General features: G+C 38.7%; 3 protein-coding genes and 2 pseudogenes across 3 annotated transcripts; 3 read left to right on the top strand and 2 right to left on the bottom strand.

Annotated features, from left to right (window-relative positions):
* Window positions 1-178: 178 nt before the first annotated feature.
* LOC141845445 (TLC domain-containing protein At5g14285-like) lies at window positions 179-824 on the top strand (annotated as a pseudogene).
* A 2112-nt stretch (window positions 825-2936) lies between these two features.
* On the bottom strand, window positions 2937-4242 carry LOC141845444 (uncharacterized). The gene is made up of 2 exons (XM_074733500.1): window positions 3660-4242; window positions 2937-3439 (listed from the first exon to the last, which is right to left on the bottom strand). Exons 1-2 carry the CDS (start codon window positions 4240-4242, stop codon window positions 2937-2939), a joined length of 1086 nt encoding a protein of 361 aa, XP_074589601.1.
* Window positions 4243-4278: 36 nt separating this feature from the next.
* Window positions 4279-5674, top strand: LOC141845443 (uncharacterized). The gene is made up of 3 exons (XM_074733498.1): window positions 4279-4304; window positions 5125-5410; window positions 5507-5674. Exons 1-3 carry the CDS (start codon window positions 4279-4281, stop codon window positions 5672-5674), a joined length of 480 nt encoding a protein of 159 aa, XP_074589599.1.
* A 1312-nt stretch (window positions 5675-6986) lies between these two features.
* Window positions 6987-8351, top strand: LOC141845577 (oxygen-evolving enhancer protein 1, chloroplastic-like; annotated as a pseudogene).
* A 2797-nt stretch (window positions 8352-11148) lies between these two features.
* Window positions 11149-14981, bottom strand: LOC141845442 (BTB/POZ domain-containing protein At3g05675-like). The gene is made up of 3 exons (XM_074733497.1): window positions 13899-14981; window positions 13274-13612; window positions 11149-11336 (listed from the first exon to the last, which is right to left on the bottom strand). The coding sequence occupies exons 1-2, from the start codon at window positions 14979-14981 to the stop codon at window positions 13301-13303; spliced, it is 1395 nt and encodes a 464-aa protein (XP_074589598.1). The 3' UTR covers window positions 11149-11336; window positions 13274-13300.
* Window positions 14982-16220: the final 1239 nt, after the last annotated feature.

The following is a 16220-nucleotide window of genomic DNA, read 5'->3' as shown; positions in this document are numbered from 1 at the left end:
GCGAAGTGGTTCTTCGCCGGAGCAAGCCGCCGAAACCCTAACCCTACCTGTTCTTTCGGCCTTCTGGCTCAGCTTTGGAGAGAGAATATGTTTCGCTCGATTCCTCCTCATTGCTTATTTTGGATCCTAGATCATTCTGTCGTCGGAAAAAGCTCTCTTTGTGCTTCCTCCGCCAGCCATGGAGATGGAGTTCGTCGCTTCCGAGCAATGGCTCCTTCCCCGTTTCGTTTCCATGTTATGTGCGATATGCATGCTCGGATACTTCGCCGTCTTCGGTCTTCCGCCGCTGGATCTCGTTGTTTCGTGTCTCTGTGCCACGGCAACCCGGCCGTGTTCTTGGCCGCCGTTGCATTCTTCAGCAACCTGTTCGACCATTTGCCTCGCCTAACACTGGTTTCGAGAACCGGGTGCCCAACTTCAGCATCGCTTATGTCATCGTCGATCGTCTCCACTACCTAATCTTTAGCCCTTTGCCACGCCCCTCCGTATTCGTCACCTGCCGGTGCACTCGCGCTACTGGTCGTCCTTGTGCTCGCCGAGGCCGCCGCCGCTTGTCAGAATGTATGGACGTTCGCCGGAATGAGGAAAGCAGAGTCCCCGACGGCCGGAAGGATCCACTAGAAGTTGGCTCCATCTTTCTTTGTCTTCTATACGATCACGAGAAGACTCCTCGGGCCGTTCTTCTTCAACAAAAATTGACTGGAAAAGCTAGCGATGTGATGTCAATGTGGTTAAGCGCTTGCTTGCTATATTGGTTAGCATCTTGTGGATTTGTGATCTCACTAAGAACAAACCTGCAAAATAGCATAAATTCCTGCTGTTAATTTCTTGACTAACACAAATTCCTGTTGTTTGCTGGAATTTCTTTTTCAAACATTCTGGGTTTGGTGAAATTTGTTATACCTTGTTCCTGTTGAAATCGCTCTGCGAACGCATCATCGGCCATTGAGCACCGAAGTTGATTGTGCACGGAGGGAGAAGACAGTGATCTTCAGGACCCTGCAAGCACCACCACGGTGAATAAGAAGGCTAGAGTTGGCTTGACTCAATCCCTCCTACGTCCAAGTTAAAGAAGAATAATTTCAAATGGAGAAGTGTGTTGAGGATGTGAGCACGCGTACCTAGAAAGGAGATTATATATGCTAGAGTGAGAGAATCGTACATGCCTATCTTATCTTTAAGAGCATCTGTAACGCCGTGGCATTATAATGCGTTAATATCAGAGGTCAACTGGGTCCACTGACATTTGGACGACCATTAGTGGTCGATCAGTGGTCGACCACCACTCACAACTCTACCTTTTTTCTCTTTTTTTCTCTGCCGAATGTGTTAACATTAAAAAATAAAAAAAAAATATGGGTCCATCTATTAACGCATTCAGAATTCTGAACACGTTAAATATCTCGCTCCTCTCTCACTCCTCCCTCACTCCTCCACGTACTTCTCTCGCTCCTCCACGTCCGCTATTAACGGGCGATTAACATCCCGTTGCGGATGCTCTAATTAAGGAGAATATTCGAGCGTTAAGATTTTATCAAAAGATATGTCTTATCAGGGTGTGAAAATGTGATATGTCTTATCAAGGTGTGAAAAATATTTCATTATTATCTTAATAGCATGAAATCGCATCATTCAACATCATATTGTGATAATGGACAACACAAGTAGGGGGTAGATTATCATGTCACGTAATTACTCCACTTCTTCGACGATTTGATTGACTGATTAATGATAGGAAGGGGAATCGGTATGGTGTTAGATAAGGTATTGAAGAAAAAGAGAGCTTAGTCGACGGAGAAGTCGACCTCTTGAGCGGTGCTAGGACGCTCAAGTTTGAGTGAAGTACCGAATTGGGAGAGTCAGTGCTCGGCCTTGGATGTAAACTTTGGACCACGAGAGAGGTCTATCCAAGTTGAATAGCCGAGTCAGTGCTCCATTGCGGACTCGGATTTGGGAAAGGTCAGTCCTCGCAATCGAGTTGGGTAGTCAAAGCTTGGTTTCCAATATAGATTCGGATCTCGAGCCTGACCTGAGTCAAGCTTAATCGCTGAGTCAGGTGGCCCGCCGAGTCGGATGGCCGAGCAAGAGACCGAGAAATATGGAATTCCTAATCCTGACACCGAATTAAATTCACCAGGGCAGGACAAAAATCAGGACAGGAGGACACAAGTCGAGAGGTCGAAGTCAACCTCCTGTCCGATGTGTCATGTGCTAAGGGCATCTGCAACACACTGTGCGTTATAACATTAAAAAAATAAAAAAAAATGCATGTGACAGTGGGCACACTCACTACCACAGATTAACGCGTTCAAAACATTGAACGCGTTCAATGCATCACTCCTCTCTCACTCCTCCACGTCCCTCCCTTACTTCTTCACGTCACGCTATTAGACCATCTCCAACCATAAAATCCATTTTGGTGCTCTTTCAACACCAATTGGGTGTCATTTCAACACCAAAATTTTTTCCAACTCCAATCAAGAGACATCATTTCCTACACTAAAAAGAATATTCCTTAGAATATTCTATTTTTCCATCTTATAATATATATTAATTTCAACAAATATATTAATTTATTAAATATTGTTATTATGATCATAATTATTAATAAAAATAATATTTTTATGGTACATAATAATTAATTTTAATTATGATCATAATATTATATTTTTTTAATTATAAAAAAATAAATATTAGTACTTCCTTCTTAATTTTGGTGGAAATAATTTTGTATACATACTATTATTTAAAGATAATATACAATCATAAAAAATTAAATAAAATATTTTAAATATTTTCACAAAACAACTAACATTTCATTGAAAATACATTTCACAAAACAACTAACACTTCATTGAAATTAAAATACATTTCACAAAACAAAACTAACACTTCATTGAAAATACATTTCACAAAACAACTAACACTTATATATTTTAATTATCAGAATTACCATATTGTTCCCACAAATGCTCAATTAATGCATTTCTAAGGGCAAAGTGAGCATTTCTATTTTTGATTACTTCATATCTAGCCAGAAACTCTTGAAATCGGGTATTGTCATCTACTGCTATATCAACATCTGTAGTCGACGAGTCTTCACCTTGATCAACAATTGATGCATTCAGGTTGCGCTCATCTTCAATTATCATATTATGCATAATAATACATGAAGTCATTATATCATGTAAAATATTTTTCTGCCAAAAACGTGAAGGTCCAGCAACAATTGCAAAGCGTGATTGAAGCACTCCAAATGCTCGCTCAACATCTTTTCTACATGCCTCTTGTTTTATTGCAAACAACTTATTCTTTGTACCGCGCGGATCATGAATTGTTTGAACAAGTGTAGACCATTTTGGGTATATACCATCAGCTAAATAGTAACCCATGTTGTACTCTTTTCCCTGAATGACATAACGAGCAGGGGGAGTAATACCTTGAGCAAGGTTAGAAAAAAGAATAGAAGACTCCAATACATTAAATGTCATTGTTAGATCCAGGTAAACCGAAATATGCATGTCATATCCAAAGATCGTAATCAGCTACAACTTCTAGAATAATTGTTGGCTTTCCATTGCGACCAGAATATTGCTCAGCCCATGCTGTTGGGCAATTTTTCCACCTCCAATGCATGCAATCTAGACTACCCAACATACCAGGAAATCCACGCTGCTCACCAATATGAAGAAGCCTAGCAACATCATTAGCATTGGGTGATCGCAGGTACTCTCCTCCAAATACTTCAACAACAGCACGACAAAATCTTTTCACACTTTCTATGGCAGTTGATTCTCCTATTTTGATGTACTCATCAGTGGCGTCTGCCGGTACACCATATGGCAATATTCGAAATGCAGCTGTCATTTTTTGTAAACCTGACAAACCAAGTTTTCCAACTCCATCTCTTTTCTGCACAAAATAATTATCATGATTACTAACCGCATTAAAAATACGCATAAATAAACTTCTTCCCATTCGGAATCTTCTTCGAAATATTGCAGCATTATATGTAGGATTTTCGGCAAAGTAATCATTGAATAGATTACAATCAGCAGCTTCTCTATTACGATTGATCACTATGTGACCAGGAATAGATCCTCGATGTTTGCCTTTGTTGCTTTCTTCTCTCAAATGATTCAAAATGACTTGATTGTTGTGGAAAATCGCTTGAGTGACAAGCCTTCTGTGTGCTTCAAATATTTCATCATCTTCAGAGCTTGAGGATGATGAATTTGACATACCTTCATAGCTAGAATTCATTGTTTGAGAGGAAGAATGTGGTTGAATTATTTTCAGCTATGGTATGTATTTATAATGCATAATGCACACAACATTATTATTTTTGCCGGCGACGAGACATCACAATGCAAACACCATTATTATTACTTTAGAAGATGGGACATCATAATGTACACACAAGATTAATATTTTACAGGCGACGTGACAACACAATGCACACACAAGATTAATATTTTGCAGGCGACGGGACATCACAATGCACACACAAGATTAATATTTTACAGACGACGGGACAACACAATGCACACACAAGATTAATATTTTGCAGGCGACGGGACATCACAATGCACACACATGATTAATATTTTACAGACGACGGGACAACACAATGCACACACAAGATTAATATATTTTGCAGGCGACGGGACATCACAATGCACACACAACATTAATATTTTACAGACGACGAGACAACACAATGCACACACAACATTAATATTTTGCAGGCGACGGGACATCACAATACACACACAACATTACTATTTTGCAGGCGACAAGACATTACAATGCACATATCATTATCAATATTTCAAAAGATGGGACATCACAATGCAGACATTATTATCATTATTTCAGAAGACGGGACATCACAATGCATACACTATTATCATTATTGTAGGAGATGGGACATTACAATGCACACACTATTATCACACATCATTATTTCAGAAAATGGGACATCACAATGCAGACACATTTTTGCAGGCGACAAGACATCACAATGCATACACAAATATTATACAATGCACATAAGTTTTTCCTATATAATGGCATACTAGACATGGCCATCACAATGCACCCTTACTCTTGAAAAAAAATAAGTTCATCTCGTTCATCATCCTACTCAGTTGAAGAAGATAAACATTTATGTCATGTTTATCTTCATATCTCTCAAAATCCAATCATAGGAATCAACCAAAAGAAGGATCAATTTTGGGCAAGAGTTGAGATGGAGTATAATCAAGATCCAAAATTTAAAAATTCAGAGCGACCTAGAAGATCATTACAAAAAAGAATGAATACTATCATCGCTGCTATTTCCAAATTGAAGGGTTGCATACGACAAGTTGAAGAAACGAATCCAAATGGAGCATCAGAGGAGGATATTGTAAGTTGTTATCATTATTTATTTTGTAGAGTATATCAATTTTATAATCAATATCTAATTTAGTTATTAATTCTATTTCTGTATTATTTTTTATAGATTAATCGTGCACAAATGTTATTAGTGCAAGATCCTAATTGCTCAAAGGGTTTCAAATTTGGACATGTGTGGAGCATTCTTCAAGGTATTGAGAAATTCAATAGTGACAATGACAAAACTGCATCTACGAGAGTGCAACGACAAACTGCTCAAGCTGATTATTCTTAATCTTATAATCTTGAGAAAGAAGTTTTTTCATCTTCATCTCCACATGTCTCTTCATTTGATCTTAACATTGCTGATTCGGATAGTGCTGATACTTCAACTAAACGACCTATTGGGGTGAAGAAAGCAAAATTGAAGAGAAAGAATGAACAACAACTCACAAAAATTGTTTCGCAGAATAACCAACTTGTTGCGGCATTGGATCGAAGTACGGATGTTGCTATATTCAAGGAAGAGAATAAAATTTTATTCAAAGATTTGAATACCATCGCTGATCCGATAATGCGTGAATTTATTCACGGTGAACAAGTCAGAATTATGCAAAAGAGGAAAATGCACCAAAAATTTCAATCAATTCCACATCAAGGAGAAGGATCTACATTCAATTCGTCTCAAGAAGGACAAGAATTTGAAGATCCTTTGAATGACTCCGATCAATTTCAAGATTATTTCGGTGGTTTTATGGGAAGTGATTTGCCAGAATATTAAACATTAAATGACTCCGATCAATATCTGAAGATCTTTTTAGGAAATGTTTATTAGGAAGTTATTTTAAATGCATGTTTACTTTAATGTTTGTCGCATGTTTACTTTAATGTATTTTAGGAAGTGTTTATCTGAAGATCCTTTAAATGCATGTTTACTTTAATATATTTTATATTTATGCATTTTAAATTTTAAATATGTGTTTGTTATGAAATTACCAATATTATAAATTTTAAAATATTTATAATCTTAGCAATATAATAAATATTTTACATATTACTTATTTAAGTTAATAACTAATATAAATTTATAATATATAAAATTTATAAAATTAATTCAATTAAATTAAATAATATTAATTTATAATATTTAAGAATATTTTGGTGCATGTAATATTTAATATATTAATTTATTCTACTTAATGCATTAATGTTTATAGTATTTTTAACATTTAAAAATATTTTTATATTAATTAATTATTAAATAATACACTTGCACCATTTTGGTGCAAGTGAACAGTGTGGCACCAAAATGGTGCCGCATTGTTCACATACACCATTTTGGGCACTATTTTAGTGTTTCCGTTGGAGGAAAATGGTGCCACTTTTACACCATTTTAGTGTAAAAGGGCACCGGTTGGAGATGGTCTTAACGCGCGATGAACGCGTGTTGCAGATGGCCTAAGACCGATCTCCCATAACATACCTCAACGAAAGATTTTTATGATATTTAAGCGCAGAGAAGCTATAAATGGAAGGTGGACTGTAGCCTGTGGCTAGCCACCACACAATCTAAAGCGATGACAAGCGGAGATACGGCAAGTTTCCACATCAGAAATGGCAAATCAGCACGTAGCCAATGGCAGAACTCTTATCCGATCTTCTTATCCGACACTGTCAATATACCTCCATCCGATCCAAATCCAATGGCACCCAGCAAACAGAGGGGGAAATGGCAGCATCTCTGCAAGCCGCCGCCACGCTGATGCAACCGTCCAAGGTCGGCGCTGCCGGCCGAAGCATCGCAGGGCAGCCGGTGAGGTCTTCTTCTCACCTTTCTAAGGCGTTTGGGTTCGAGCCGGCCGCCGCCAGGGTCTCTTGTTCCTTACATTCCGACCTCCGAGATTTGGCGCAGAAGTGCACTGACGGCGCCAAGCTCGCCGGCCTCGCATTGGCCGCCTCCGCCCTCGTCGTCTCCGTACGTGTGCAAAAAAGAAAAAGAAAAAAAAAAAGGGATCAGTTTTCTGTTAATTGATGTCTAGTTTGTTGATCGATGCCCGCGGTGGTGATTGACAGGGAGCGAGCGCAGAGGGGTGCCGAAGAGGCTGACGTACGATGAGATCCAGAGCAAGACGTACATGGAGGTGAAGGGGACGGGGACGGCGAACCAGTGCCCGACCATCGACGGCGGCGTGGACTCCTTCGCCTTCAAGCCCGGGAAGTACAACGCCAAGAAGTTGTGTCTGGAGCCGACGTCGTTCACGGTGAAGGCGGAGGGAGTGGCGAAGAACGCGCCGGCGGAGTTCCAGAAGACGAAGCTAATGACCCGGCTGACGTACACGCTGGACGAGATCGAGGGCCCCTTCGAGGTGGGCCCCGACGGAAACGTCAAGTTCGAGGAGAAGGACGGCATCGACTACGCGGCGGTGACGGTGCAGCTGCCCGGCGGCGAGCGCGTGCCGTTCCTGTTCACCGTCAAGCAGCTGGTGGCGACGGGCAAACCGGAGAGCTTCAGCGGGAAGTTCCTGGTGCCCTCCTACCGGGGCTCCTCCTTCCTGGACCCCAAGGGCAGGGGAGGCTCCACCGGGTACGACAACGCCGTGGCGCTGCCCGCCGGCGGCAGGGGAGACGAGGAGGAGCTGAGCAAGGAGAACATCAAGAACGTCTCCTCCTCCACGGGCAACATCACGCTCAGCGTCAGCAAGAGCAAGCCGGAGACCGGCGAGGTCATCGGCGTCTTCGAGAGCGTGCAGCCGTCCGACACCGATCTGGGTGCCAAGACCCCGAAAGAGGTGAAGATTCAGGGCATCTGGTACGCCCAGCTGGAGTAGTAGAACAAACCTATCAATTGTAATCAGAAATCGCCTTCTTCCTGCCGCCGATCATCTTCATCATCCTCTTGTTCTTCGCCTCAACTGTAACTTTTTGAAAAGAATGTAATATAAAGTATCTAAGCAGGGCGATTGCAGTGAAGATGCAAACGAGCATCGACAAGAAGGCAGAAATCTCACAGTAATTCTAGAATAATGCCGCAAATGAATCGTACATGAAGTTGCAAATTCAAAGATCTCGAGTTAATAACTAAGAATTTCTTTAGCTTCATGATTCATAAAAGAGGGCAATTCAGAGACAGTTCATTCAGATTTTAAATTTTGATTTGAGGATAATATCACAAACTCTATCGGAAATAATATCTTCATCTCTCTCTAAAACTGGGAATGGAAGCTAATGACAGATAAATTATCAAAAATTTAAGATACTGAAAAGCCTTGAGGTTTGGTCTAAGCTCTTGTATCCAAGAACTTATATAATTTAAATCCTTAAATTGACTAGGGTACCTCTCAAAGTCTTAAGAAGAATTACCAAGATTGTAATACAATACACATGCTCCAAAGCAAACCCAAGATTATAATATCTCTTCGAGTTTTCGACTCCTTGATTTGGGCTAACCATGCTTAAGTCATCGGATGGTCCCCTTCATCCGGTCTACTTGCTCTCGAAGCCTTTAAGCTCGTCCTTGATCCAAGCTATCTACTATTGAGTCGTCTGAGTGTACAATTGATATAGGCTACTTGCTTATCTTCCACATGCTCTAAGCACCTCCTAGATCTAGACTATCCTCCCTCGACCTCTATAGCTCTACATCCACTCAATTCGAACCGCCTACCTCAAGTCCAATTCGTCTAGCACGACTAATTTGTCCACACCTAACTCAAGTCCTATTGCTAAATCATCAAAACAACAATCTAACTAACACAAGGGAGGAACCATTTCTTTAATAGTAACAAATATTTATAAAGCCCAACTTTATCATATTTCTACAGGGAAAGCTCTAGTAGCAAGAGGGTTTTCCTCAAAGGATTTGTGACTGCTAAGATTGTCGAGGGATCGGGAACTCTGTTTCAGAGAATGGGTTTTGATTTGCGTTCTCCGATCGGATTTAGGATTGGCGGGGACGCATGATTCGTGGGAGCCCCAGATTAAGGGGTTGACGGGAGAAGTGGAGGCGAATGACGACTTGCCGGCAGCGCACGATCGTGGATCGGAAGCATCCGATGAGGAGGAGGCGCAGGATGGGATCGAGCTATGCTGCTTCGATAACCGTGGGATGGGTCGGAGCTCTGTGCCCAGTCACAAATCTGAATACACGTACGCCGCCTCTCAGTTGTTATCTTGTTCTTCCTATCTGACTGATTTATGCCCTTTTCCTCCTTTTCTGGCATCAGGAAATGTCATATTTTTCCCCCTTTTGTTCCTTCAGTTTTTCAAATTCCGGCCATTTTGGAATTTCATTTATTGCCTCAGGGAATGGATTCGATGCTATAAAACTTTTGTTTGTTCAAGGACTAACCGTCTAGACAACATAGATTTCTACAAGTTTTTGAGGTGAACTACATAGACAAATTTTGGACAAATTCTGTCCAAAATTATTACGGAAAGCTTACCCTTTTCCCCATGTTTTGTCCTGAGATTTGTAGCAATTGAAGCCATCTGAAAATCTATGGTTATATCAAATATTCTCAATTTTACATTAAGTTAATAGCCAGTATACATCCAACAAACTACAGTAAAATCAAGTAGTTTGCATGCATGATCAAGTATGCTTTCTTCAAGTAAATAGCTTTTAATCCCAACAAGGAAAGACTAGGCTTTTCTTTGACCAGGTCGTTTTCATTCTTCTGCTTTAGTTAAGTTTGCGGTTGATTATGACAACTGATAAAACAACTTAATCTACAGGACTTTGAACACGTAATTGGCGTTTCTGTCATTATTATTCTTCCTTCGATTGTCTCATTTACATAGAGATGGCAAGAACGTCGTGGAAGCCCTATCGTAACTGGAGATTGTCATTTGTCATTCTGGACTACTTAAGTTATTATGGGTGATTGGATAATCTTAGCCAGACGCGACGGCCTCCAGCCCGAGATGGTAGTGGCCATTATTGATTGCGCAACATAAAGAGTAAAAAAAAAAAAAAGAGAGATCCGTAAAAAAAAAAAAAACCTTTTGTATTCTTATCTTGCTCGCAAACCTCGTTACATTCTTGGTATTGCCTACATTGTAATCTCACACACAATAAGAAAGTGGAATTTACTTGTAAGTTTGCTTGCAAATTGCTTACATTCAATAATTATTTCCTTGTCCTCTGCCAAAAATGAATCTTTGCATCTACTTGTGCTCTTTAATCATCTTATCCAAATTACGTGTTCTTATTGCATTATATGAATAGTTGAAGGGGAGCTTGTTGCCATGTAATTTAGAAATCACATATTCAAGTTTCAAAAACAATCTCTTGCAAACATAAGATTATGTATGACAAAACATTTCTCAGAATCTCACATTGACACGAACTTTATGTGTATGCTTTCTTTTTATTATGTTATATGAATTACTACACAATTAGACTTTTGCCTATCTAGTTGGATCAAAATCTTTGTTTCCTTTTTCATAAATGATTATAGAACCGATCGTATAAAACTGTTAAAATGATGAATTTGTAGAAGTAAAGAATGCTGGCTGAGAGTTTGAAAAACTTATACGTTGAATCGCCTATCAAAATATAAAAATAAAAAATAAATGGGAGACGAATGAGGAACACCCACAAAGCCGCCCCTTTTCAATGTAAACACATTTTTCATCTCCTCCCATATAAAATTTCTAACCCTATCCCACTGATGAGATCTATTTATGCTTTCCAATTACTTCTGTGACACAGAATTAATCATCTCTAAAATTAATTAAATCGAAAAATTGAATACCTAAATTACTTAAAAAAAACAAAATAGCACAGAGAACAATACAATGTAAAATCTGCTTTCCAGCGTTACACTTACAAATATCAGCAGCAGCAGCAAATCCCAACCGTTAAAAATTAGTTACATGAATGTTATGGCCCATTGGATCCTGTGCAAAGCTCAAGCAGGTTACTTTGCAGATCACCTCCTCATCTTCGTTCCTTGCTTAGTAGAAAGAAAAACTTTGGTTGGAAGGAGACAAACCAGACAAACTACACGTATAAAAAAACAAATTAAACTGATCCAAAGGATGTCGACACAACACACAACTTTGAAAGTCAAGCACAGACGATAGACGTATGATACTGCTAGCGTAATGGTCAAAAATCGATTTCCAAAAGGTGATGATATGCATGGTCAACTCCACCATGCATCTAACATCTGTGTACCTGAATGAACCTCCTTCCATATCCATGAGACCGACTTTAGAAAAACCGGTTGAAGTAGCAAATCTATCTTTTTTTTTTAGGTCCTGTAAGCTATTCTTGATTCTAGGCTTTTTTTTCCTGATTTCCGCAATTGAATTAAAGTAATTAGAAGCTATCTCATACCTGTAAGCCTTGTGTAGCAACTTGCTCAGGAATAAACCCTATGCAATGTAATTGGTGAGTTTATCAGGTACCAATTGCCTCTTGGTTTTGCAAACGCAGTTATTAAGATAGATAGGTGATCTTTTTATTTTTCACATTTTACATTGTGTTATTCAACTCTATCTCTTGCTCCATTTTGAATCTCAAAATGAGTGTGCTCTATAGTTATCTTGAATACTCGACGTTAGATTCACAAATAGTCGCACGAGATCTAATGGAAATAAAATCATAGGCTTTGTTTATTAGAGGAGAAAGGTGAGATCTTAGGAAAGAAATATTCTTGAAGAGTGTAGGAAAGATTTAAAGTGGGAAGATCAACATGTTATTTGAAAAAATTAGATTATGATTCAATATTTCATATCATATGGCAGTTGGACCTATGTCACATCTCAATTGAGCTGATAGGATTTCTAAACAAAATTTTCTCAATCAAATCTGAGAGATAAAGATGAGACACTTGGTAAATGATTTGATCTTGACAATCAAATCTGAGGAGTATTAGTTGATCTTGACAACCATGCTATATACATATAACTGGAGTGATTAAACCTAATTTTTTCCATCTACACCAAATTTTTGGAGGAAAAACCCACTTATAGTGACAAACATCCAAGAAGAAGATGGAACTGTTGAGGTAGCAGGAGACTGAAGGAACCACGGAAGAATATGCATTTGCTGAAGAGAGAAGACATGTGGCTTTCCAGCTTGTGTGAAGGGTGAGATCATGAGGTTTGAAGGACAAACGTATGAATTAGGTATTGATTCTGATACCATGTGAAAATTGTAATAAATCTTATCTATATGTTATCTTTACATCCACATCCACGTAGGTTGTATATCTACAATGATGTCCACACATGTTTACAATTAAGTTCCAAACAAATGCAAATTAGGACAATTTATAGGGAAAAAAAAGCATGTTTCCACACCTATATTTCCCAAATTCATATCATGAACCATAGTTAGTCTAAACTAGTAGCATTTACAAAATAAGTCATTGCTCCTAATATCTCAAGAGGCAGTTTTAAATTCATGAATAGTTACTCCACGACATGAATTCAGTAGACTAGATTTCTAGCAAGCATCAAACAAGAAAGAAAATGTTTGTGTACATAAATATAACTTCCTACAGAAACAAGCACATTGGTCCCAAGCCCAACCATGGATGAAAAAGGTAGAGGATGGTGTTAGGTTCCAGGAGCCATGTAGGATATGACCTTATATAAGGGCCAACAGTGTTTGTTATAAAATTAGTTTGTCATATGGTGGAGAAAAAGTAATATAGTTTAATTATGGAATAAGATGTGTAATAATTGCCACTCGTTCTTGTTATAGGAAAATCAACATTGAACAATGTCAGACACTTTGGTTTATTGATGAAGGTAGTAAACTATAACTGCAATTGCATATTGCTGTGTTATACAACAAGATTAACAAACTCAGAAGTTTTAAAATAAATGATACTAATAAGCAGTTGCTCAATCTGCATGAAAAAAAAATACTAAAACTAACCTGATGACAACAATCTCCTGGCAACTGCTATGACATATTTCTTAAATTAAGTGGAGATCTATTAGCACGCCTGAACCATGTTCTGAATGCAGATGTTAAGTGTGGGCAGTCGTCAAGATTGCGGGTGGAGAAGCACAGGCACTGCTGCAGCAGTTCTTGAGCATTGGAGAGTGGCAAGGTGGATATAATCTTTAGGAATGTTTCCTCGAGGTCCAGGTATAGTGTTTTATCACCAACACTCTCATTTCGAAAGATATAACCAACAGGGTGTTCTTGTAAAAATATATCCTTGAGCACATTTAACACAGGAAGCCAGGTCTTCACAAGTCTCATTCTCACCTAAGACAAAGTAGTACTGTGGTTAGCTAATTTCGTCAACTTCAATGGTGAACACAACTATCCACGCCAATTTGATAGTGGCAATTCATGAATTCTGAAACAATTCTATTGTGGTTTGGGGTGATAAGTGTTTAAGTTCGTTCATTCCAATAGCTGATAGTTTTCTTGATGTTTGAAAGTTGCAAAGATCTTATCAATCTGTCAACCATGCCACTAAACCAAATAATCATAAACACTTATCAGATTCAAATATGGTATGAAAGGCATGAGGAATGTGAAAACAGACCTGCTGAGGAGGCAAAGTAACCCCAGAAGCAACAGCATCAGCCAGGCGGTAGCTGCACCTTGTGACCAAAAATGCCAATCCGGGCACAATATTTCTCCAAGTATCATCCCTAAAGGTCTTTATCAAGTCAGCTGCCAGGGCCTCCTGCTCACTCCACTCCCTGACTGCCTTGTCTGCCACCCTGAGCTCCATAATCCTATCAATCAGCCAATGTAGATGCTTCACATTGACCAGCACGGCGTGCAAGTTCACCTTCTGGATCGCTTCTCTTTCATTACTATTCTCGGCGATCCTGACTTCAGGGCTGGCATACTTCCCCATGTAGTCTTTTACCCTCTCCAAGCTCGACAAGAATGCCTGACCCAGCACCCTCTCCACCAATTCCCGAGATGGGAAATCCTTCAGAATCCTCGCCACAAAGGCCTTCACGGTCGCCCCATTCAGATTCCGGCGGATCGCAGTATCAATCAACCCATGAAGCATAGCCTCAGGCATGCCATCGCATTCCCTAGAAGCTGACACCACGGGAAGAACCCTGGAAAGGAGCTCCTCGGACTCCTCTTTACCGAGCAAAGGCATCAACTTGAGGACCCTTTCTTCCTCCTCCTCAGTCCACGGCACAGCCTCGAGAAACCGGACGCAAGCCCGGACGCAATCGTCGAAGACGAGCTCCAACGCGACCGGAATCATGTCCAGCGCGTCGGAAACGGAGGCGATCGAGCCGGAGAAATCCAGCGTGTGCAGAAGCCGGAGGACGGCGACATGGGAATGGAATGGGCCACGACGACGGAGATCGTCGTCCCGGGAGATCTTGAGCGTCAATCGGACAGGAAACTCGTCGGAGGAGCCGTCAGGCTGCTTCCAGCGGTCGGAGAGAAGGCAAGAAAAATAGTGGGAGCGGCGGAGGGCGTCCGATCGAACGTAAAGATCCAGGAAGGGGATGGGAGCGTCCCGATCGGGTAGGTCGTCGTATAACTCGAGGCGGAGGGTGACGTCCGCGGTGACGTGGTCGTTGAAGCTACCTGGCATGGCGGCAGGAGGAGAGGAGGACTCATCAGCAAGAGCTCGTCGTATTAATCTCATTTAACTAGGATATTATTTTATTTTTTTTATCCATTTAATATCTAATTTATTGAGTTTATAAAAATATTTGATTTTATATAATTTATTCAATAATAATATTATCAATGTATGAAATTAATTAAAACATATAATTTATATGATATATTTGTTTCATCATGTTAAAATATAATAATATTAATATTAAATAAAAAAATTATTGATATCCAAAAATAAAAATGATTCAGTATTTAATATAATAATTTTTAAAATCTGCTTTACCTCTTGATTCATGAAAACTCAAACGTTACTTGATTGTTTCTTTCCTTATTAAGGATTTAGTATTTGATCTTGCTAATATTGTTTCCATTGAGATTATTTTTTAAAAAATTAAGTGTTAACATTTTAAATTCTATGCAAAATTAAGACACGAGTATCCTTAATAACCATTTTAGGTTGAAAAAAATCTAGCAATTCAAATTTTAGGGAATTAAAAAAAAATTTAAGGTAACAGCTCAAATCTCACCCAAAAGATATTATATATGAGGAGTTTGAAAATTTTAAAATATTGGATCTTCCATCAAGATTCATATATATATATATATATATTTTAATTTGTATGAGATTGAATCAATTATTTTTAAAATTAAAAATTAAATATTTAAATTATCAAAAAGAAAAAAATGTATATTTTACAATAGAGAAAACTGTGTTTCTTGTTCTTGTTCTTTTTTATTGTTATCAATTTTCAATTCCAAAACACTGAAAAAAATCAGCATCAGCCAACACCTAAACAAAAGATTTCGCCACTTTCCTATCACGAAAGCTAGGTTTATATATGTGAATGTTCACAAAAAAAATCTTATAAATAAAGTGAAAAAATAAATTAAATAACATCCATCCATCTAAGGACATAAAATAACAAGTGTAGCAGAAACTTTTAATTAATTCATGTGGAAAAGCCAATTACAATTTATTGATAAATAATAAGAATTTAATAAATCCATGATAAATTTATTCATTTTGTAAACTTATAATAGTTTAAATTAAAATAAATTTAGCAATTTACCCTTATTTAAAATTACAAGATTATTTCTACCCACTCATCAACAAATTCGATAAAATCTTGGATACCATTTCCAATTTTACAAGTCTACAATTCTCTTGAAGTCCACATAAAATTTTCAGAATGCAGGAGAAAGGGCTTCAAAATATCCACAACAAACACACATACACAATGTTTAGGCCCAAAAGGAGGCAGCA

The sequence above is a fragment of the Curcuma longa genome, chromosome 14, assembly GCF_044706935.1.
Source record: "Curcuma longa cultivar G26 ecotype Majalengka, Jawa Barat chromosome 14, ITB_CL_G26_1.1, whole genome shotgun sequence".
Classification (NCBI taxonomy): Eukaryota; Viridiplantae; Streptophyta; class Magnoliopsida; order Zingiberales; family Zingiberaceae; genus Curcuma; species Curcuma longa.
Note: the sequence above shows the minus strand (reverse complement) of the source record. Positions and strands in the feature narration are given on the sequence as shown.